Raw genomic sequence first — 23,880 nt, forward strand, 5'->3', positions numbered from 1 at the left:
GGAGGAGTGGGCCAAGATAACTCCAGAGACCTGTGCCGGCCTGATCAGGTCTTATAAAAGACGAATATTAGCTGTAATTGCAAACAAAGGTTATTCCACAAAATATTAAACCTAGGGGTTGAATAATAATTGACCCACACTTTTATGTTTAAAATTTATAAAAAATTTAACTGAACAACAAAACTTTTTGGTTTGTAATAAATCCTGCTATTGTTTGAAGTTTGAAGGCTCTAACTTATTTGCATCTTATTAAACCTGCTAAATCTGCATGGGGTTGAATACTTCTTGTAGGCACTGTATGTGTGTATATATATATATATATATATATATATATATATATATACTAGATTGTGGCCCGATTCTAACGCATCAGGTATTCTAGAATATGCATGTCTCTGTAGTATATGGACAATGATGGTTCCAGAATTCGCGGCAGACTGTGCCCGTCGCTGATCGGTCGATACTGTGCCCATCGCTGAATCAGAGACGCGGGATGTCTACGTCCTTTATGACATCATCGTCGCTGTGCCCGTCGCTGATTGGTCGAGGCCTAGCGGCCTCGACCAATCAGAGACGCGGGATTTCCAGGACAGACAGACAGAAAGACAGACAGACAGAAAAACCCTTAGACAATTATATATATAGATATATATATACTAGATTGTGGCCCGATTCTAACGCATCGGGTATTCTAGAATATGCATGTCCCCGTAGTATATGGACAATGATGATTCCAGAATTCGCGGCAGACTGTGCCCGTCGCTGATTGGTCGAGGCAACCTTTATGACATCATCGTCGCCATGGCAACCATTATGACATCTACGTCGATACTGTGCCCGTCGCTGATTGGTCGAGGCCGCCAGGCTCTACGTCCTTTATGACATCATCGTCGCTGTGCCTGGCGGCCTCGACCAATCAGAGACGCGGGATGTCTACGTCCTTTATCATCATCGTCGCTGTGCCGGTCACTGATTGGTTGAGGCCTGGCGGCCTCGACCAATCAGAGAGGCGGGATTTCCAGGACAGACAGACAGACAGAAAGACAGACAGACAGACAGACGGAAAAACCCTTAGACAATAATATATATAGAAATGTGGCAGGGGGTTACACAATATTTAAAAAAAAATAAAATAAATATATAAAAAATTACAGAACGTGCACAAGACCAGGGAAACAACAATTTTTTTTTTACCTTAGACCATATAATTGAAGGCATATGTAACAACCCATGAATCCTAAATTATACCGCCATGCATCACAAATTGTGCAAAATAGCAAAAAAAAATGTTTTAAAGTGAATATGTGCAAATAAAACCACATACAATGAAAAAGGATTTTTTAGCAAATAAGGTGCAACAAAGTGCTTTTTGTAAGCAAATCATCCAAATAGGATCAACTCCTGACCAGAAATGAATTTACATTGATAAATATAAAGTGCAAAGAAACATATCATAGCGGTAAATAGTATCAGAGAAACATGTTGAATAATATGTGGGTTGTGCGATGAAAATGAGGTTTTTTTATTATTTACTCAGCAATATATACATATATATGTGCATAAAAAATATGCCAAAGAAAGAGGGGATATATTAAATAAGGTGTGATCACCCAGTAAGCAGTGCAATATTAGTGAGGGAGCCTTTATAGCGATATATCTATAATATAACGCTGGGAGCGTCACTCTGTCCGAAACCTTTATAGACTGCGCAGGCGCAAGCGCCGGCGCAGTCTGGCTCCCACAGAGTGACGCTCCCGGGAGATCGCGGTATGCGTAAGCATTGAACGCATACCGCGATCTCCACTGGAGAGTCAGGGACCGCCAGGAGGGTAAGTATATTCACCTTTCCCCGTTCCAGCGCTGCGTGCGGCTCCGTCTCCCGGCTCCTCTGCTGTGACAGTTCAGAGGGCGCGATGACACGCTTAATGCGCGCCGGCGCCGCCCTCTGACTTACCAGTCACAGGCAGAGGAGCCGGAGTGTGTCTTCAAGAAAATGGCGCCGGAAAGCGCGGACTGCGCAGGCGACGATTCTTGCTGCCGGAATCGGCGCCTGCGCAGTTCGCACTTTCCGGCGCCATTTTCTTGAAGACACACTCTGGCTCCACTGCAGGTGTGTCTTCAAGAAAATGGCGCCGGAAAGTGCGGATTGCGCAGGCGCCGATTCCTGCTGCCGGAATCGGCGCCTGCGCAGTCCGCGCTTTCCGGCGCCATTTTCTTGAAGACACACCTGCAGTGGAGCCGGACGATAGGTGAGTATGGTATTTTTTTTTTTTTTATATATGGCAGCAGCATACGGGGGCATACACACTGGAGCGTCTTATGGGGGGCATATAATACAATGGTGGCACAGGATGGGAGCAGCACATGACAGAACAGGCGCAGGATGGCAGCAGCACATGACAGAACGGGCGCAGGATGGCAGCAGCACATGACAGAACGGGCGCAGGATGGGAGCAGCACATGACAGAACGGGCGCAGGATGGCAGCAACACATGACAGAACAGGGGAGCAGGATGGGAGCAGCACATGACAGAACGGGGGCGCAGGATGGGAGCAGCACATGACAGAACAGGGGCGCAGGATGGGAGCAGCACATGACAGAACGGGGGCGCAGGATGGGAGCAGCACATGACAGGATGGGAGCAGCAAATGACAGAATGGAGGCGCAGGATGGGAGCAGCAGATGACAGAACGGGGGTGCAGGATGGGAGCAGCACATGACAGAATGGGGGCGCAGGATGGGAGCAGCACATGACAGAATGGGGGCGCAGGATGGAGCAGCACATGACAGGATGGGGACGCAGGATGGAGCAGCACATGACAGGATGGGGACGCAGGATGGAGCAGCACATACCAGGATGGAGACCATATACCAATATAAATGCTCGCCACCCGGGCGTAGAACGGGTTCAATAGCTAGTATATATATATATATATATATATAAATATACCTTATTGATGTGCTGAGTCCTGTGCCTTGTGCACCCCGACGTACGACGAAGGAAACCCTCCGAAACGTACGTCGGGGTGCACAAGGCACAGGACTCAGCACATCAATAAGGTATATTTTTATACATATATATATACATATATATATATATATCGCTATAAAGGCTCCCTCACTAATATTGCACTGTTTACTGGGTGATCACACCTTATTTAATATATCCCCTCTTTCTTTGGCATATTTTTTATGCACATATATATGTATATATTGCTGAGTAAATAATAAAAAAAACCTCATTTTCATCGCACAACCCACATATTATTCAACATGTTTCTCTGATACTATTTACCGCTATGATATGTTTCTTTGCACTTTATATTTATCAATGTAAATTCATTTCTGGTCAGGAGTTGACCCTATTTGGATGATTTGTTTACAAAAAGCACTTTGTTGCACTTTATTTGCTAAAAAATCCTTTTTCATTGTATGTGGTTTTATTTGCACATATTCACTTTAAAAAAAATTTTGTTTGCTTTTTTGCACAATTTGTGATGCATGGCGGTATAATTTAGGATTCATGGGTTGTTACATATGACTACAATTATATGGTCTAAGGTAAAAAAAAAATTGTTGTTGTTTCCCTGGTCTTGTGCACATTGTGTAATGTTTTATATATTTATTTTATTTTTTTAAATAATATTGTGTAACCCCCTGCCACATTTATTTAATAAAGGCATATTTTTACCTTATCTTGCTTGTACACTTTTTGGTGCTATTCATGTTCAGTATTTGCTTTGGTTGAACTCTTTTTCCCCTCAGCAGCAATCCTCCTTGCTGTTCAATGCACTTCCAAAAAATCAGATTGTCATGTGGAGTAGGGAAGGAGTTTCTCCTTTAATATGGGGCATTTAGCATCTGCCTCATGGTTTTTGCCATCCTCTGCATCAACATATTAAAGATAAGTCCATCAAGTTCACCTTTTATCTTCAACCTTACAAAACGATGAATTTCTTGCAATAACGGTTGTTTACTGCAAGGCAAAGAACAGAGCAAATGTTCAGATAGTGTGTCATGTTAGCTAAAGTAACAGCTGCCACAATAAAAGTCAAAGTGTTGCTCCAGTGACAGCTCTCTACTGGTATCAGCTTTCAGCACTTGTGCCTGTAAAGGATTTATGACAGCTGTCTGCTAGAGATGCCATAAATATCTCCCTGAATTTAAAAAAGAAAAAGCAACTGCTCTGGAAGCACTGTACTGTTGAGCTGGGCTAGTTTCTGAAGGATACACAGACGTCTTAGCTCCAAGTCAGCTGAGAAATTTTTACTATGATTTCATAGTAGCTGAAATGCACACTTTTATGTTTGTGCTTGTTTTTGTTTTGTAGGTTAGAGTTTTTATACAGTGAGATATATATTATTTAAAATATGCTAAAGTGTACAAAACAGAAGATCTAACTACAAAATGACTATGTCTATCGGATACCGAACACTGTCACAACACTTAAATGATCTAAAGAAAGAAAATTTTAGCCTCAAATTGAGGATCTACTTCCTGGAAGAACGAATCCAGCATAAGTTTGAAGAAAGTAGCAGTGATGTCTACAAAAGTGTAAGTAATTATACATCTTCATACATTTTCTTGTCAAATAGGACATGCCGCCATTAAGCAGTGTAAAAGCTATCTATTATCTATCTAATATCAATCTATCATCTATCTATTATCTATCTGTTATCTATCTATTATATATCTATTATCTATCATCTATCTATATGTTATCTATCTATCATCTATCTTTCTACAGTGGATACGGAAAGTCAGAAAGTATTCATCCCCATTTTAATTTTTCACTCTTTGTTTCATTGCAGCCATTTGGTAAATTAAAAAAAGTAATTTTTTTTCCTCATTAATGTACACTCTGAACCCCATCTTGACTGAAAAAAAACAGAAATGTAGTAATTTTTGCAAATTTATTAAAAAAGAAAAATTGAAATATCACAAGGTCATAAGTATTCAGACCCTTTGCTCAGTATTGAGTAGAAGCACCCTTTTGAGCTAGTACAGCCATGAGTCTTCTTGGGAATGATGCAGCAAGTTTTTCACACGTGGATTTGGGGATCCTCTGCCATTCTTCCTTGCAGATCATAGTAACATAGTGACATAGTTAGCAAAGCCGAAAAAAGACATTTCTCCATCCAGTTCAGCCTATATTCCGTCAGAATAAATCCCCAGATCTACGTCCTCCTAAAGAACCTAATAATTGTATGATACAATATTGTTCTGCTCCAGGAAGACATCCAGGCCTCTCTTGAACCTCTCAACTGAGTTCGTCATCACCACCTCCTCAGGCAAGCAATTCCAGATTCTCACTGCTCTAACAGTAAACAATCCTCTTCTATGTTGGTGGAAGGAAAAACCTTCTCTCCTTCAGATGCAGAGAATGCCCCCTTGTGACCGTCACCTTCCTTGGTACAAACAGATTCTCGGAGAGATATTTGTATTGTCCCCTTATATACTTATACATGGTTATTAGATTGCCCCTCAGTCGTCTTTTTTTCCAGACTAAATAATCCTAATTTTGCCATTCTCTCTGGGTATTGTGGTTCCCCCATCCCCTTTATTAATTTTGTTTCCCTCCTTTGTACTCGCTCTATTTCCACTATATCCTTCCTGAGCACCGATGCCCAAAATTGAGCACAGTACTCCATGTGCGGTATAACCAGGGATTTGTTCAGAAGCAGTATAATGCTCTCATCATGTGTATCCAGACCTCTGTTAATGCACCCCATAATCCCGTTTGCCTTGGCAGCCGCTGCCTAGCACTGGCTGCTCCAGGTAAGTTTATCATTAACAAGGATCCCCAAGTTCTTCTCCATGTCAGATTTACCCAGTGATTTCTTGTTCAGTGTTTAATGGTGATATTGATTCCTTCTTCCCATGTGTATAACCTTACATTTATCATTGTTAAACTGCATCTGCCACATCCTCTCCAGTTCCGTCAGGTTGAATGGTGAACATTGGTGGACAGCCATTTTCAGGTCTCTCCAGAGATGTTCAATTGGGTTTAGGTCAGGGCTCTGGCTGGGTCAGTCAAGAATGGTCACAGATTTGTTCTGAAGCCACTCCTTTGTTATTTTAGCTGTGTGCTTAGGGTCATTGTCTTGTTGGAAGGTGAACCTTCTGCAAAGTCTGATGTCCAGAGTACTCTGGAAGAGGTTTTCATCCAGGATATCTCTGTACTTTCCCGCATTTATGTTTCCTTCTATGACAACCAGTCGTACTGTCCCCGCAGCTGAAAAACACCCTCATAGCATGATGCTGCCACCACCATGTTTCACTGTTGGGATTGTATTGGGCAGGTGATGAGTAGTGCCTGGTTTTCTCCACACATACAGCTTAGAATTATCACCAAAAAGGTCTATCTTCGTCTTATCAGACCAATCTTATTTCTAATAGTCTGGGAGTCCTTCATGTGTTTTTTTAGCAACCGCTATGCAGGCTTTCATATGTTTTGCACTGAGGAGAGGCTTCCGTCGGGCCACTCTGCCATAAATGCTCAACTGGGGGAGATCTGCAGTGATAGCTGACTTTGTGGAACTTTCTCCCATCTCCCTACTGCATCTCTGGAGCTCAGCCACAGTGATTTTGGGGTTATTCTTTACCTCTCTCACCAAAGCACTTCTCCCACGATTGCTCAGTTTGGCTGGACGGCCAAGTCTAGGAAGACTTCTGGTGGTTCAAAACTTCTTCCATTTATGGATTATAGAGGCCACTGGACTCTTAGGAGTACTGCAGAAATTCTGTTGTAACCTTGGCCAGATCTGTGCCTTGTCACAATTCTGTCTCTGAGATCCTTGGTCAGTTCTTTTGACCTCATGATTCTCATTGGGTCTGATATGCACTGTGAGCTGTGAGGTCTTATATAGACAGGTGCGTGCCTTTGCAAATTAAGTCCTATCAGTTTATTTAAACACAGCTGGACTCCAATAAAGGTGTCTAAGCAAAGGGTCTGAATACTTATGACCATGTGATATTTCAGTTTTTCCTTTTTATTAAGTTTGCAAACATTTCTACATTTCTGTTTTTTCAGTCAACATGGGGTGCACTCTGCACCCCATGTTGACTGAAAAAACAGAAATGTAGAAATTAATGTGAAAAAATGAACTTTTTTGAATTTACCAAATGGCTGCAATGAAATAAAGAGTGAAAAATTTAAAAGGGTCTGAATACTTTTTGTACCCACTGTAGATAGAGGAAACATGACTAAAATGAATTTATATATTAATGTAAAGAAAATAAAGACAATTGCATAAAAAATCTCTCTCAACAGAAATACATGCGGTGAATGGAAATGATTACCTATCTAAATATAATACACTAGATGGTGGCCCAATTCTAACGCATCGGGTATTCTAGAATATGCATGTCCACGTAGTATATTGCCCAGCCACGCAGTATATTGCCCAGCCACGTAGTATATTGCACAGCCCACGTAGTATATACCATCGAAACCTTCAAAAAGAACCTGAAGACCCACCTCTTCAGACAAGCCTACAACCTGCAGTTACCACCGATCGACCAAACCGCTACATGACCATCTCTACCCTCACCTACTGTATTCTCACCCATCCCTTGTAGATTGTGAGCCTTCGCGGGCAGGGTCCTCATTCCTCCTGTACCAGTTATGACTTGTATTGTTTAAGATTATTGTACTTGTTTTCATTATGTATACCCCTCCTCACATGTAAAGCGCCATGGAACAAATGGCGCTATAACAATAAATAATAATAATAATAATATTGCACAGTGACGTAGAATACAGCACAGAGCCATGTAGTATATTGGCCAATCACGTAGTATATTGCCCAGTTACATAGTATATTGCCCAGTGACATAGTATACAGCACAGAGCCACATAGTATATTGCACAGCGAAGTAGTATACAGCACAGAGCCACGTAGTATATTGGCCAATCACGTACTATATTGCCCAGCTACGTAGTATATTGCCCAGCCAGGTTTGTCACAGTTTAAAAAATAAAAAATAAACATATACTCCCCTTTCCGAGGGCCCCTTGTAGTCCACGGCAGCTTCTGGTCCCAGGGTTGGTATGAGTGCAGGGCCTGTGATGACGTCGCGGTCACATGACCATGACGTCATGGCAGGTCCTTCTCCCATACCATCTTTGCCACTGGAACCTGCAACGGAAGATGGCGGCCAGCGCGAGCGACTACGGAGGGTGAGTATAGCAGGGTTTTTTTTTTAATATTACTTTTAACATTACATTTTTTACTATTGATGCCGCATAGGCAGCGTCAATAGTAAAAAGTTGGGGACACACAGGGCTAATAGCGGCGGTAACGGAGTGCGTTACCCGCGGCATAACGCGGTCCATTACCGCCGGCATTAACCCTGTGTTAGCGGTGACCGGAGGGGAGTTTGCGGGCGACAGGCACTGACTACGGGGAGTAAGGAGCGGCCATTTTCTTCCGGACTGTGCCCGTCGCTGATTGGTCGCGGCAGCCATGACAGGCAGCTGGCGAGACCAATCAGCGAATGAATAACGTGACAGAGAGACAGAAGGACAGACGGAAGTGACCCTTAAACAATTATATAGTAGATGATTGGAATAGCAGTCAAAAGAATTGATATTGCATGGAAGGGTTAATGCCAAAATCATTGTTACTGTATAAAGTCTAGTTAAAAAGAATAATAATCATGAATAAATAAAACAGTATCCAGTGGAGTAATATTGCAACTATGCCCCTAAAGTTAAACAAAGTGCTAAATCAAATCTAGGAATAAATAATTATGTTAGGGGTCGAGTTCCCGCTTCTGCACAGGGGGAATCTCGGGCCATCTCCGCTGCGGTCTCCCATTCTTCTCTTCTCGCAGTGGAGCCTGCTCAGCGGAGACGTCGGTCCCAGCGTCTCGCTCAGTCTGACTCTGTACAAAGAGTTACTGCTGCTTTTCCTGCTTCTGCCATTGGAGTCAGTGCTGGGCAGTGGCGAGCAGACGCTCCTGGGACTAAGTCCTGCTTTTCTCATTCTGAGCATGCCCAGAGTAAGATCTCTCAGTGGAGATCGAGGGTCACATGATCAGATACTGCAGCTAAGGCTATTGGTCCTTCAGGAAGGCCCTGTAGGTGCTCACGCTCTGTGGCAACCTCTCATTGGTCCTTCTAGGAAGGTCCTGTACGTGCTGCAACTATTTAAGGCTTGCATGGCCGTATTTTTCTATGTTTTGTGCTTTGCGCCAGTGTGGTCACGTAAGAGTGTGTTCAGGGACACGGCTGAAATAAGCCCCTAGAATGCTGGCACCTCTGGCGAGAAGATTGTGTTTGTATGTATTCAGGGACCTGGCTGAAATAAGCCCCTAGAATGCTGGCACCTCCGGCGAGGAGTTTTGTGTGCATGCGTGACCACTGACAGCTCTCTGTTTGGGCAGTTAGCCTGTGCCTCTGTGTAGTCTAACAGGGCACAGTGCTTTGCTTTCATGGCTACTCGGTGAATTAACTGAGTTAGTCCATACATAGCCATATAGTGCTGCCGTTTGCTAGCAGCAGGTTTTCCTGCCCGGTGGGCCCCGGGCTGCGAACGCACCAATAACAATAAAAACATCTATATTAACTCGGTGCATTCCGCTAGCCTTAACAAAGTAGAGATGAGCAAATTTGCTCAAGTTTGTTGTTATTCGTTAAGCTATAGCACTTGCAGAATAAGCTGCAGAGGGAACCCGGCTTCCTGGATCGCGCCAGCTGATCAGCTAATTAGCTGCATGTGTCGCTGTTTGTTGGCTGGCACGATCCAGGAAGCCGGGTTTCCTCTGCAGCTTATTCTGCAAGCCTTATAGGTTGCCAAATAAGAGGAAATCTAAGCAAATTTGCAGATCTCTATTAATAATTGTAGAAAATCTTAGTGGTAAAATTAAATACACACAAAATCAAGATGGCACCAAAGATTAATAAGAAACGAAAAATCCATTCACTGCATGTATTTCTGTTAGGAGACATTTTTTTATGTTATTGTCTTTATTTTCTTTACATTAATATGCTAAGGACTAGATGATAATGACCTAACCCCATTTGGAGAGGATTTAAATCCAAAAGAGATTACATAGGGTAACGGGCTAGTGTCTATTTATACAAAACACCCAAATTGTAACTGATGATTCAAACCCTGTGGTTTGACGCTCTTCATACAAAATATCCATTACGCTTCTTTCTGGAGAATTTGAGGTGTAGTATATACTAGATGTTTAAGATGGAAGATGGGTCTCTTTCTAATGCGCACCGTGGAGCGCAATAGCGTTCCACCAGTTGGAGTAGGTGCGCATGTCATCGTAGGGGCTGTGACCCGGAAACGCTGGCGGAAGTAGTTCTAAGGCTACGTTCACATTGGCGTTCCGCCAATGTGCGTCGCTGTTGCGCCGGCGACTCAGCGGCGACGCAGCGGCGACGCGCCCCTATGTTTAACATAGGGGACGCGTGCGTTTTTAGGGTGGCGTTTTTCGACACTTGCGTCGTTTCCGACGCTAGCGTCGGACGCAAGAAAATGCAACAAGTTGCATTTTCTGTGCGTCCGATTTTGGTCAAAAAACGACGCACGCGTTTTTTCGTGCGTCGCGCGTTGCGTCGCCGACGCAGGGCGGCGCAACGCTAGTGTGAACGTAGCTTAACGCGCGGCTGCTACAGGAACCATAAAGAGGTGTGTGTTATATAAGTTTTGGAAAATACAAGGAGCGCAAGGCTGATTGATACCCGCGGCTTGTGGATGGGCATCGCTCCCCGCTGCTCTTAAAGGCGCACTTGTAGAATCTGATGTTATCCTCATCCTACTGTTGCGTTGTTCAGATAAGTGTATTGATAATACTGATGTTAAGTATGGCTCCTGATGAACCAATCATGGGGAAACGCTTGAAGCTTTACATACTTATTGTTTAATGCAATATGGGTATTTTTTTTAGGGAGAATTGTCACTAATGTATTGTTAACACTGTTTACCTTGTGATTCTCTGGGAGATCCGGTATAGTCTGCCTTTCTCTGTGTGGTGGTATAATACATTTATATCTAAAACCCTCCCTATCTAATAAGTGTTTGAGGGGTGTACTAGGGTTTGGTGACGATGAGCGGGGGCGCCAGCTGCGCAGGAATTAGGGTGCCAAACTCCGCTGACAGGCAGGGCTAATCCAGGTTCAGTATTTAGGTTCCCGGTGTTTATTTCTGTTTTTGGGTTAAGGTGCAATAAAATCGAGTGTGTGGCTAATTATAGCACACAATATTGCTCCGGGACATGTGCAATATTGGAGCAAATTACTTACACTCCCTGACAGAAGTTTTGTCGCTTATCCATGTTATGTAAATAAAAGATTATAACCTGATGTTAAATTCATCCATTTGTTATATAAATTATTCTTTTGAAAGCTATTTAGAATTGAGAGTCCTCAGTGGTTGATACCTTTTAATGGCTAACTGATTTTCAGTTAGCCATTAAAAGGTATCAACCACTGAGGACTCTCAATTCTAAATATTTTTCTATCCACTGGCTAACACGGTACCAAGATATATTTCTTTCCTGTATCTTTTGAAAGCTGAAACCCTCCGAAATGTGGTTTAGGTTAAGAAAATAAATTGGCATCAATGCAGAAATATTGATCAGTTAATGGACACAGAATGGTCAGATTTTGGCAAGACAAAAGTTTTGTCGCCCACAGAAAGTAATGTGATATTCAAACAAATAATTAACTTAAAGGGCCACTGTCACCCCCCTCCAGCCGTTATAAACTAAAAGAGCCACCTTGTGCAGCAGTAATGCTGCATTCTAACAAGGTGGCTATTTTAGTTTTGTGTTCATGTATTACTAAAATAAAGCTCTTTGAAACTTTTCAAAAATACCTATCTTTGTCCACGGAGGCTGGTCTGAAGCCTCCTCTGTGAAGCGCCCAACTGCCGTCACTCATCTCTTCTGGGGCGATGTTCGCCGCCCCCTGCGCGCTGTTCTTCTTAAATCCGGCGCCTGCACTGTGCGTGCCTGCCTAGGGCAGGCGCATTGAGAATTGGCAGTCATAGCTCAGATGCCGGGTTCCTGACTGCGCCTGTGCGGGCAGTGCGGCCACCATGTTACTGAATCCCCGCCCCGCACTGTCTTATGCATTATGCACAGTTCGGATCTGGGATTCCTGGGCAGATTCCTGCACAGACCGACGCTGGAAGGCGGGGAACCTGGGGGAGCGTCTGACAAGCGCAGTGCGCATGCCCAGGAATGGGGTTCTGTTTTAGAAAATGTGCCACCACTTGGATGCCAAATTTATGATAAATATTAGAGTAAAACGTAATTAAAATGAAATTAGGTGGCACCTCAACCTCATCCAGTAATTGTATGAGACGTGCTGAATCCCGGATGTAAAAAAATAAGGACAAGACCAAGGGTTGAAGGAAAAAGTCCACAGAGATGCAAGGTCATTCATAAAGACCCTCAATGCCCGAGACAATCGGCTTACCTGGAGAGTCCACCAATGCCTTGGGCACTTTCAGTAACATATAGAAAGTAGGGACTCTGGGATGATGGTTGACAAGGAAATCACGTTCTTTTTGTTTGAATACATTATGTTCAAGAGCATCCAGTGAGGCCGTACTGGGCCACCGGCCCTTCAAGGGGAGGCCGACATGACAAGGAGACGTTGGATAATAACAAGCGTTTTGTGCAGAGGACAAATAGGAGGTTAATGCAGGGGTGATGAGGTCACTGATGGGGAGGGGACAGAGGGATTTGAAAAAGGCAGGCTTATAAAGGGGGGTAGCCATATCGGTGAGTCAACCAGTCAGGTACTCACCAGACAGAAACAGCTCCTAGATCCTTCTTAGATGGCAGAAAGGGAGATAGAAGCCTTTCTTCAGACTCTGAGGGAGGCTGCGAGCACCCAGGGATCAGCATGGCTGCAAACTTCCATCAGCAGCCTACTTCAGGGGCGGCGGCAGGAAGCTCTCGGGCTTCATCTGAAGGCAGACGGCCGCAGAGATCCAGGCCTCCGGCACGCCTTAGCCCAGATGCTAAGCGTCCGCTTCCCCCACGGCGGTGAGTGCACCACAGCGGGAGTCGGGACCAGGGACGGCGGGCACTTGCGTGGCGGCAAGGCCTGGTCAGCGAGGACGTGAGCGGGAGACTGGGAGGAGGGGGCCGTACCAATTAGCCCCTCAGCATAGGAGCCATAGCGGGTGGCAGCCGGCTGGCCCAGGCAGGAGAGCGCATTCAGCGACGGTGCCTCGTGGCAGGCTGTGGTGGGGGGTCGGCTCCCATGGCCTTCCTGAGAGGCATACAGCAAGCAGCAGGCATGGGCAACGGTCCGGAATCACCTGCACAAGCGCAGGGAGGCTCACACACGCCAGCACACAGGGTGACAGGAGTCACTAGCAGCGGAGCATCAGCCTCATGGATCCCTGATCAGGCAGCCACAGCACCAGTCCGGCAGCTGGGATTTCAGGTTGACCCAGTGGCTACAGCAGGAGCAGAAGACCAATCCATGAGTGCGACTGGATGGCTACAACAGGATGCAGGATCTACGACTGGTGGGGTCACAGCACCCAGGCAGCCAGGTGAGAGGGAGCATATTTTTCCTATTAATCCATGCTTTCCGGTAATTGAGAGTACGGGGCGCGAGTTGGTGTCTGAGGGGGTGAGCGGGGGCATGGGTTTATTGTTACACGGCCTTAGGGATTTAGCCTTTTTACTGGCGTCTGGTGGTGCGAGGGTAGCTCCTCCGGCGGCAGCTTGGCTGGGGAATTCAGGGCTGGGCGCTGGAGTTTTTACTGGCACTCGGGGAACACCAAGCAATGTGGCTTGTGATGCTGGCAGCGCCCAGTCCATGACAGGAGGGGGAGGGGTGTCCAGAGGCAACATAGCTATGGATGACACGGCCAGTTGTAGTACAGGGGTGGGTGGCGAAAAAGAAAAAGAGGATACGGTGCGACTAGACGATGCGGCAAAAGGCGAAGTATATGTATGCTTTGAAGGCCCATTAGGGGCTCATTTAAAAAACGAAGTGAGAGAAAAAATATGGAAAGGGGAATATATAGAGATTTTTTCCTTGTTGCCGTTATAGCGTTTCAACTTGGATAGGGTGAGGAGGGAAGATAATAAAAAAGAAGATGAAGAAAGGAGGAGGTACCGGTTAATCCCGAGAACTTTCTCAAATTGGTTGCAAGCGTTCGCCATTTTGGCAAGTGTAATTGGTGAAAAGGTGCCCGAAAATTGTTCAGGCCTGTTTTGTTACATGGATGCAATTGGTGAGGCGTACAGGGTTTATGGGGGGCAAGGCTGGTTAAGATACGACGAACAGTTTCGTCAACAGAAAGCAGTGCGACCTAGCATTAGATGGGACCATAAGGATATTGCATTATGGATGAGGATGATGATTCCTTCTAGGTTAGGTCAGCCTTTTCAGGGGGGCACTGGGCGTTCAGGACAGTCAGGACACTCAGTGGCTATGCAAAAAGGACTGTGTTTCTCTTTTAATGAAGGGAACTGTAGATTCGGGGGAAAATGTAAGTTCAGGCACGAATGCTCATCTTTTGGAACGCATGGAGCCTCAAAATGTTTTCGGGGAAACAAGCAGAAGGGAAGTGATACTTTTGAAAAAAGGGGTGACTCCGGTTCGACTGGAAGAGATGGAACCTTATCTAAATAGGTACCCTGATTTAACGGCGGTGCGGTTGTTGAGGGATTGTTTTAAGGACGGCTTTAGGATCCCATTTATTGATCAAGAATTTAGGTTGTCAAACAAGAATTTAAAATCGGTGCTGCAGTTTTCAGATGTGGTTTCAGAGAAGTTAAAAAAGGAGGTCAGCTTGGGCAGGATGGCCGGCCCCTTCGAATCGCCCCCCTTCAGTAACCTGAGGGTCTCACCACTTGGGGTTGTTCCGAAAAAAGAGCCCAATAAATTTAGACTCATTCACCATTTATCATTCCCAAAAGGATCATCAGTGAATGACGGGATTGATCCTCAGATTTGTTCGGTTTTGTACACGTCATTCGACGCGGCGGTAGACTGGGTGGGACTGTGTGGAAAAGGAGCATTGCTAGCTAAAACAGACATTGAAGCAGCATTTCGTTTATTACCAGTGCACCCTGAGACAATTTAATCCCATACTGAAAACAATTCTATTTCTGTATCAGTTCATCTCCACATAGATGAACCATTGATACAGGAGTTACAATACCTATATAGGACACTCCAACACCAAAGCATTATGCCCATCGAAAAAAAGGGAGTTTGAGTCCAAAATCATATAAAAAAAAGTCAATTTTATTTGTAACACTAATCAATTTTTATCATAAAATCTCAAATAGATTACAATATTTAAACATGCTCAGCAAGGGAAACAAACGGTACCAGACCTGTGTGACCTACGATATATTGCTATATATTCAAAATAAAGTGCTCTGTGCCTATATCATAATATTATGGGAACCAGAACCCCCAAGGACCAAGTACTCATATATATCTTATATCTTAAGTTCTTAAATATAGGGTATCTCCTCAATAAATCAGCCCACAATTAATGAGATGTCCCGGGTACGGTTCCTTACCTATATGGCAGATGCAGGATGGTCACACAGTACAGCCCCAATGCGCGTTTCGCGTCGGCTTCGTCACGCGTTTCGCATCCCCGCCAGTCGTGAGAGTACTGCAGCACATGGTGTTCTTAGGTTTGAAATTTAACTTATGGATCATAGCGGACGTTGGTTGTGGCTCTTCTAACTCTGTTGCTGATCTTCTTTTTTATTCACAGTGGGAACGACATTCGGAGTCAGAATCGTGGGGCACGGAGTGTCCAGCGGAATTATGGAACCTGCCTTGCGGGCCATGAGGCATCTTCTTTCTAGGTCACTGGCAGACAGGTCTTTGAGGCAGTACGGCCAGGCATGGAATATTTGGGAGGCTTGGAGGGCATCAATCAGCACTGACATTGAGGATGAGAGTAAATTGTTGTTGTTGGGTCATGGTTGGGAGTCCGGCTGGTCAGTGTCAAAAGTGGACAAGTTTGTGGCGGGGTTATCGAATGGATTTAAAGTCAGAGGAGTGTCAGATGTAACCAAATCCTTTTTGGTGCAGCAAGTGGTAAGAGGTATAAAGAGAGGTAAGAGGTCAGTAGACGGCCGGCGGCCTGTTTCGTATGAAGTGTTGCTAGTTATTGGACGAAAATTATCGGTCATATGCTCTTCTGCTTGGGAAATCGATTTGTTTAATGCCGCATTTTCTTTGGCGTTTTTTGGCGCTTTCCGCTTAGGAGAGCTAATTAGTCCATCCAGGTTCATAAAAGGGGGCTTGTTGAGAGAAGACGTGGATGTCTACGATGATAGGTTGGTGGTGTTTCTTCGCTCCTCAAAAACAGACATGAGTGGTAGAGGTTGTAAGGTGGTATTGTTCGAGGTTCGTGGTTCCCCCTTATGCCCGGTGTTTTGTTTAAAAAATTTTATGAAGCGCGGGGGGTCATTAAGCAAACTGTTGTTGATTCATGTCGACAGTTCTTTTTTGTCTAGGTTTCAATTCATAGCGGTTTTTAGACGTTGTTTGAAGGAGGGGAGTTTACCAGCCACTGAATATAATGGCAATTCTTTCAGGATCGGGGCAGCAACGGAAGCTGCTAGGTTGGGTTTACAGGAGTATGTGATAAAGAAAATTAGACGCTGGGAATCTGAGAGATTCAGATCATATGTCCAGCCAAACCTGATTTGAGTTGTTTGTCTTCCCTCCCTTTTCTGTTTCAGACCATCATCAACAGTTAATTTGGATTATGGGACACTTGTTCGTCTTCTGGGCAGCACTGAGGGCAGCGGTGCGCCCGTCGGGGCGCCAATTGGGCTTTCCGCATGAATCGGCAACCTTGGTATAAGAGGGATGGTTTGGGGGTCAGTTTTTGCCCGAATTTCACCGTTTCGTTAGTTTGGATCGGGTTCCTGACATAGTTGTCATACATTTAGGAGGGAATGATCTAGCTAAGAGGCCTTGCAGAGAGTTGATAAGAGATATCAAGTTTGACATGCTGAGGTTGTGGGCGATGTTTCCTAAAGTAGTGGTAGTTTGGTCCGATATTATCCCGAGGAAGGTCTGGTGTGGTGCAAGACCAGTGGCGGGGGTGAATAAAGCGAGGATTAAATTGAATAAAGTGGTTTCTCATTTTATGGGAAGGAATGGCACGGTGGTAGTTAGACATGTGGATCTGGAAACCAGCGAAGGAGGTTATTGGAGAGCGGACGGCGTACATTTCAATGCAGTGGGCACGGATATGTGCTTGGCCATTCAGGAAGGCATCGAGACAGCTTTAAAGGTGTGGGGGGACATGAATGTTTAAGAGGTCAGAACATTCATGTTGGTGGCGTGGGCGGAAGGTCCTCGAAGTTGGTGGAAATGGAATTGGTGGATTGGTAGGGGGATCTCACGAGGTCCTGGACTCCCCTAAGGAATTTTGGTTGGATGGGGTCTGTTCAATCCTATGGAAGGGTTAATCAAGGGACCCGTCAATTGTTTAGTGGTTCGAACAGGTTGGTTATCATCATGAGCTGGTGCTTAGCGGCTGGGGGTAAGACTTGACCTGGGGCCACGGTGGGCTGTTAAATACTTACGATTAGGCGTTTGGGGCTTTGAGGACCACATCCCCCTTTTGGACGTTATTGTTAAATTGTTTTGTTAAATGTTAATAAAAGGCTGCTGTGGCCATTTAATCCAATTTCAGTGTAAAGTTTTTATTCAACAATGGTCACCGCAACAGGTACTTGAAAAAGAGTTTGGAGAAAGGGGGTTGGTTTGCGAGAAGGTTAAGTTAACATCTAAGCTACTGTGACTCACGGATACCCTAATGTCATGTACAAGATCGTCTAACCTAGATTTAAAAAAGGAGTTACGGTCAGTGCGTAACAGTTGATAATAAACAGGATTGTTGAGTTGACGTAGTGCCTCCTTGGTCTATAAGTCCACTGGCCAGATGACAACATTACCTCCCTTATCTACCTCACGAATAATGATGTCCTGATTGTTTGTTGAGCCCCTGTAACACTCGACTTTCAGTCCGACTCAGATTCATAGGTCCATTAGAATGTAGTTTCAACTTTCGGATGTCTCTTGAGGCTGTATTAAAAAAAATCTGTATAACTGAAAACAAAGAAAAAGATGGGGTGGCTTGGGAAGGTTATCGGCCAGTAATCCTTTTCTTATTGATATCTGAAGACTCATTTTCCTGTAATAACTCAGTCAATTCCCTAAATGCTTGTCTCTCATCAATTGGCAGACCATCAATAATGCTTGGTTGATGATATAGCAATTTAAAGGTTAATTGTCTATAGAACAAATACAGGTCCTTAATCAAAGTGAACTTGTCCAAAATGTTTGTTAGGAGAAAAAAAGAGAGCCCACGTGCAAGAACAGATCTCTCATTATCATTTAGTTGATAGGAAGACAAACTGATTATCTGCAGATTACCTGTAGTTACATCAGTCGGGGCTTGTCTAGATGTCAATGCTTGTTGTTCCGTCTTGTGTTCCGCTTGTAAGTCGGTGACCAATTCCTGAATATTCTACCTCTCTTTTTGGTTTTTATGTCTCCCTCTCCTGTGGCACTCTCCTGGTCGCTTTGTTCTGAAGATAAAAAAAAAAAAGAATCGCTGGACGACATCTCGTGTATACCAGCAGCATTATTAGTATTTGAAATTGAAGCTTTGGGAGCTCTATTGCTGCCATCGTGAACCCATTTATTGGCCCGTTTATTGTCATAGTCCATTTTATCTCAATGGAATTTCTGCCTTTTACCCCCAATAATCTCCTTTTCATATTGATCAATAATTATTTTAAGTTTTTGTTGAAAAGGGACACCAACACCATTGGCATCAAAAGAGCTGAAAGCTATCATCTGCTTCCCAAGCTGGAAAAATTTGCACCCTCACACCCCTCGGAACCAAACCACACTTTTTATACTCCTCCAAACTTTTAATGTTCCACCATACCCTCATCAGAGTCTTATGAAGTGTAATGATTTCTTGCGGGATCATGCGAAAATCTGTGTTGCCACCAGTGTCCTGAAGTAAATCAGTTTTACAAGAAAAAATACCTGAGGCCTGATTGTTCCAAGCAGCCTCCCTAGATTCTAAGTCCATAATATTGATCAAAGCAGTGTGCCAACACTCTAGAAAATTGGGGTACAACCCCAAATATATATTGTGCACCAAACAAAGAACAAAGGAGGGCACCACTTCAAGTAATTACTGTGATCTCCCATAGCCAGTAAACCATGTAAATACAGAAAAACAAGAAAAAGTCATTCTGATCAATATAGCTTTATTAATGATCCTGTTCCATCTCCTGGCATGGCACCAGGAGATGGAACAGGATCCTTGATGCAAACAACTGGCTAAGACGATGGTGCAGACAACAAGGATTTAGATTCCTGGACCACGGTGTGAATTACTGGTATGATGGACTCCTCGCCAGAGACGGACTACACCTCAACAAACCTGGGAAACACACATTCGCCAGAAGACTCGCTACACTCATCAGGAGGGCGTTAAACTAGAAGAAGAGGGGACGGGAAGAAAAACATTAGACTCGAACAAAGACGACACAGGAAAACATACTCAGAAGGGAGGTAAGAACATTTCTAAAACAATCCACAGTGAGGAGATTGGAACAAAACAAAATCCTCTAAACTGCATGCTCGCAAACGCCAGAAGCCTGACAAACAAGATGGAAGAACTAGAAGCAGAAATATCTACAGGTAACTTTGACATAGTGGGAATAACCGAGACATGGTTAGATGAAAGCTATGACTGGGCAGTTAACTTACAGGGTTACAGTCTGTTTAGAAAGGATCGTAAAAATCGGAGAGGAGGAGGGGTTTGTCTCTATGTAAAGTCTTGTCTAAAGTCCACTTTAAGGGAGGATATTAGCGAAGGGAATGAGGATGTCGAGTCCATATGGGTTGAAATTCATGGAGGGAAAAATGGTAACAAAATTCTCATTGGGGTCTGTTACAAACCCCCAAATATAACAGAAACCATGGAAAGTCTACTTCTAAAGCAGATAGATGAAGCTGCAACCCATAATGAGGTCCTGGTTATGGGGGACTTTAACTACCCGGATATTAACTGGGAAACAGAAACCTGTGAAACCCATAAAGGCAACAGGTTTCTGCTAATAACCAAGAAAAATTATCTTTCACAATTGGTGCAGAATCCAACCAGAGGAGCAGCACTTTTAGACCTAATACTATCTAATAGACCTGACAGAATAACAAATCTGCAGGTGGTCGGGCATCTAGGAAATAGCGACCACAATATTGTACAGTTTCACCTGTCTTTCACTAGGGGGACTTGTCAGGGAGTCACAAAAACATTGAACTTTAGGAAGGCAAAGTTTGAACAGCTTAGAGATGCCCTTAATCTGGTAGACTGGGACAATATCCTCAGAAATGAGAATACAGATAATAAATGGGAAATGTTTAAGAACATCCTAAATAGGCAGTGTAAGCGGTTTATACCTTGTGGGAATAAAAGGACTAGAAATAGGAAAAACCCAATGTGGCTAAACAAAGAAGTAAGACAGGCAATTAACAGTAAAAAGAAAGCATTTGCACTACTAAAGCAGGATGGCACCATTGAAGCTCTAAAAAACTATAGGGAGAAAAATACTTTATCTAAAAAACTAATTAAAGCTGCCAAAAAGGAAACAGAGAAGCACATTGCTAAGGAGAGTAAAACTAATCCCAAACTGTTCTTCAACTATATCAATAGTAAAAGAATAAAAACTGAAAATGTAGGCCCCTTAAAAAATAGTGAGGAAAGAATGGTTGTAGATGACGAGGAAAAAGCTAACATATTAAACACCTTCTTCTCCACGGTATTCACGGTGGAAAATGAAATGCTAGGTGAAATCCCAAGAAACAATGAAAACCCTATATTAAGGGTCACCAATCTAACCCAAGAAGAGGTGCGAAACCGGCTAAATAAGATTAAAATAGATAAATCTCCGGGTCCGGATGGCATACACCCACGAGTACTAAGAGAACTAAGTAATGTAATAGATAAACCATTATTTCTTATTTTTAGGGACTCTATAGCGACAGGGTCTGTTCCGCAGGACTGGCGCATAGCAAATGTGGTGCCAATATTCAAAAAGGGCTCTAAAAGTGAACCTGGAAATTATAGGCCAGTAAGTCTAACCTCTATTGTTGGTAAAATATTTGAAGGGTTTCTGAGGGATGTTATTCTGGATTATCTCAATGAGAATAACTGTTTAACTCCATATCAGCATGGGTTTATGAGAAATCGCTCCTGTCAAACCAATCTAATCAGTTTTTATGAAGAGGTAAGCTATAGACTGGACCACGGTGAGTCATTGGACGTGGTATATCTCGATTTTTCCAAAGCGTTTGATACCGTGCCGCACAAGAGGTTGGTACACAAAATGAGAATGCTTGGTCTGGGGAAAAATGTGTGTAAATGGGTTAGTAACTGGCTTAGTGATAGAAAGCAGAGGGTGGTTATAAATGGTATAGTCTCTAACTGGGTCGCTGTGGCCAGTGGGGTACCGCAGGGGTCGGTATTGGGACCTGTTCTCTTCAACATATTCATTAATGATCTGGTAGAAGGTTTACACAGTAAAATATCGATATTTGCAGATGATACAAAACTATGTAAAGCAGTTAATACAAGAGAAGATAGTATTCTGCTACAGATGGATCTGGATAAGTTGGAAACTTGGGCTGAAAGGTGGCAGATGAGGTTTAACAATGATAAATGTAAGGTTATACACATGGGAAGAGGGAATCAATATCACCATTACACACTGAACGGGAAACCACTGGGTAAATCTGACAGGGAGAAGGACTTGGGGATCCTAGTTAATGATAAACTTACCTGGAGCAGCCAGTGCCAGGCAGCAGCTGCCAAGGCAAACAGGATCATGGGGTGCATTAAAAGAGGTCTGGATACACATGATGAGAGCATTATACTGCCTCTGTACAAATCCCTAGTTAGACCGCACATGGAGTACTGTGTCCAGTTTTGGGCACCGGTGCTCAGGAAGGATATAATGGAACTAGAGAGAGTACAAAGGAGGGCAACAAAATTAATAAAGGGGATGGGAGAACTACAATACCCAGATAGATTAGCGAAATTAGGATTATTTAGTCTAGAAAAAAGACGACTGAGGGGCGATCTAAAAACCATGTATAAGTATATAAGGGGACAATACAAATATCTCGCTGAGGATCTGTTTATACCAAGGAAGGTGACGGGCACAAGGGGGCATTCTTTGCGTCTGGAGGAGAGAAGGTTTTTCCACCAACATAGAAGAGGATTCTTTACTGTTAGGGCAGTGAGAATCTGGAATTGCTTGCCTGAGGAGGTGGTGATGGCGAACTCAGTCGAGGGGTTCAAGAGAGGCCTGGATGTCTTCCTGGAGCAGAACAATATTGTATCATACAATTATTAGGTTCTGTAGAAGGACGTAGATCTGGGTATTTATTATGATGGAATATAGGCTGAACTAGATGGACAAATGTCTTTTTTCGGCCTTACTAACTATGTTACTATGTATGTTACTATGTTGGCTGTATTTTCTTATTGTGGGGATTTGTGTGGGATATTTTGTAGAGAGTATTTGATCATTTTCTATTTACCTTGAGTAATGTTTATTTTTCAGATCACATTTCTCATGTATTTCCTCATGGGGTTGATCACCATATCTAGTTGATCTTGGTTGTAGTCTTTTTGACTTTTTAATTGTTTTTATGTAATCTTGTGTTTAGTTGTTCATCAATAAAATTGTATTTGTTATGATTTGATTTATTCTGGTGATCCCTTTCTATATAGCCTTTCTTTTTCTTTTTTTTTTTTTTTTATTCACATGGTTTACTGGCTATGGGAGATCCCAGTAATTACAGTTAGGGCCAGAAATATTTGGACAGTGACACAAGTTTTGTTATTTTAGCTGTTTACAAAAACATGTTCAGAAATACAATTATATATATAATATGGGCTGAAAGTGCACACTCCCAGCTGCAATATGATAGTTTCCACATCCAAATCGGAGAAAGGGTTTAGGAATCATAGCTCTGTAATGCATAGCGTCCTCTTTTTCAAGGGACCAAAAGTAATTGGACAATGGACTCTAAGGGCTGCAATTAACTCTGAAGGCGTCTCCCTCGTTAACCTGTAATCAATGAAGTAGTTAAAAGGTCAGGGGTGGATTCCAGGTGTGTGGTTTTGCATTTGGAAGCTGTTGCTGTGAGCAGACAACATGCGGTCAAAGGAACTCTCAATTGAGGTGAAGCAGAACATCCTGAGGCTGAAAAAAAAGAAAAAATCCACCAGAGAGATAGCAGACATGCTTGGAGTAGCAAAATCAACAGTTGGGTACATTCTGAGAAAAAAGGAATTGACTGGTGAGCTTGGGAACTCAAAAAGGCCTGGGCGTCCACGGATGACAACAGTGGTGGATGATCGCCGCATACTTAATTTGGTGAAGAAGAACCCGTTCACAACATCAACTGAAGTCCAGAACACTCTCAGTGAAGTAGGTGTATCTGTCTCTAAGTCAACAGTAAAGAGAAGACTCCATGACAGTAAATACAAAGGGTTCACATCTAGATGCAAACCATTCATCAATACCAAAAATAGACAGGCCAGAGTTAAATTTGCAGAAAAACACCTCAAGAAGCCAGCCCAGTTCTGGAAAAGTATTCTATGGACAGATGAGACAAAGATCAACCTGTACCAGAATGATGGGAAGAAAAAAGTTTGGAGAAGAAAGGGAACGGCACATGATACAAGGCATACCACATCCTCTGTAAAACATGGTGGAGGCAACGTGATGGCATGGGCATGCATGGCTTTCAATGGCACTGGGTCACTTGTGTTTATTGATGACATAAGAGCAGACAAGAGTAG

The 23,880-nt window shown here is 43.6% G+C and overlaps 1 protein-coding gene across 2 annotated transcripts in view; it reads left to right on the forward strand.

Annotated features, from left to right (window-relative positions):
• The first annotated feature begins 4,195 nt into the window (after positions 1-4,195).
• The window catches only part of PDE4DIP (phosphodiesterase 4D interacting protein), a 1,776,665-nt gene continuing 1,756,980 nt past the window's right edge, over positions 4,196-23,880 (forward strand). For both annotated transcript variants that reach the window (XM_069737152.1, XM_069737153.1), the window contains exon 1: positions 4,196-4,555. In XM_069737152.1, coding sequence (XP_069593253.1) covers positions 4,409-4,555 — 147 coding nt within the window. In that variant the 5' untranslated portion in view covers positions 4,196-4,408. The remainder of the gene's footprint in view (positions 4,556-23,880) is intronic.

Source organism: Ranitomeya imitator, chromosome 8 (genome assembly GCF_032444005.1).
Source record: "Ranitomeya imitator isolate aRanImi1 chromosome 8, aRanImi1.pri, whole genome shotgun sequence".
Lineage (NCBI taxonomy): Eukaryota > Metazoa > Chordata > Amphibia > Anura > Dendrobatidae > Ranitomeya > Ranitomeya imitator.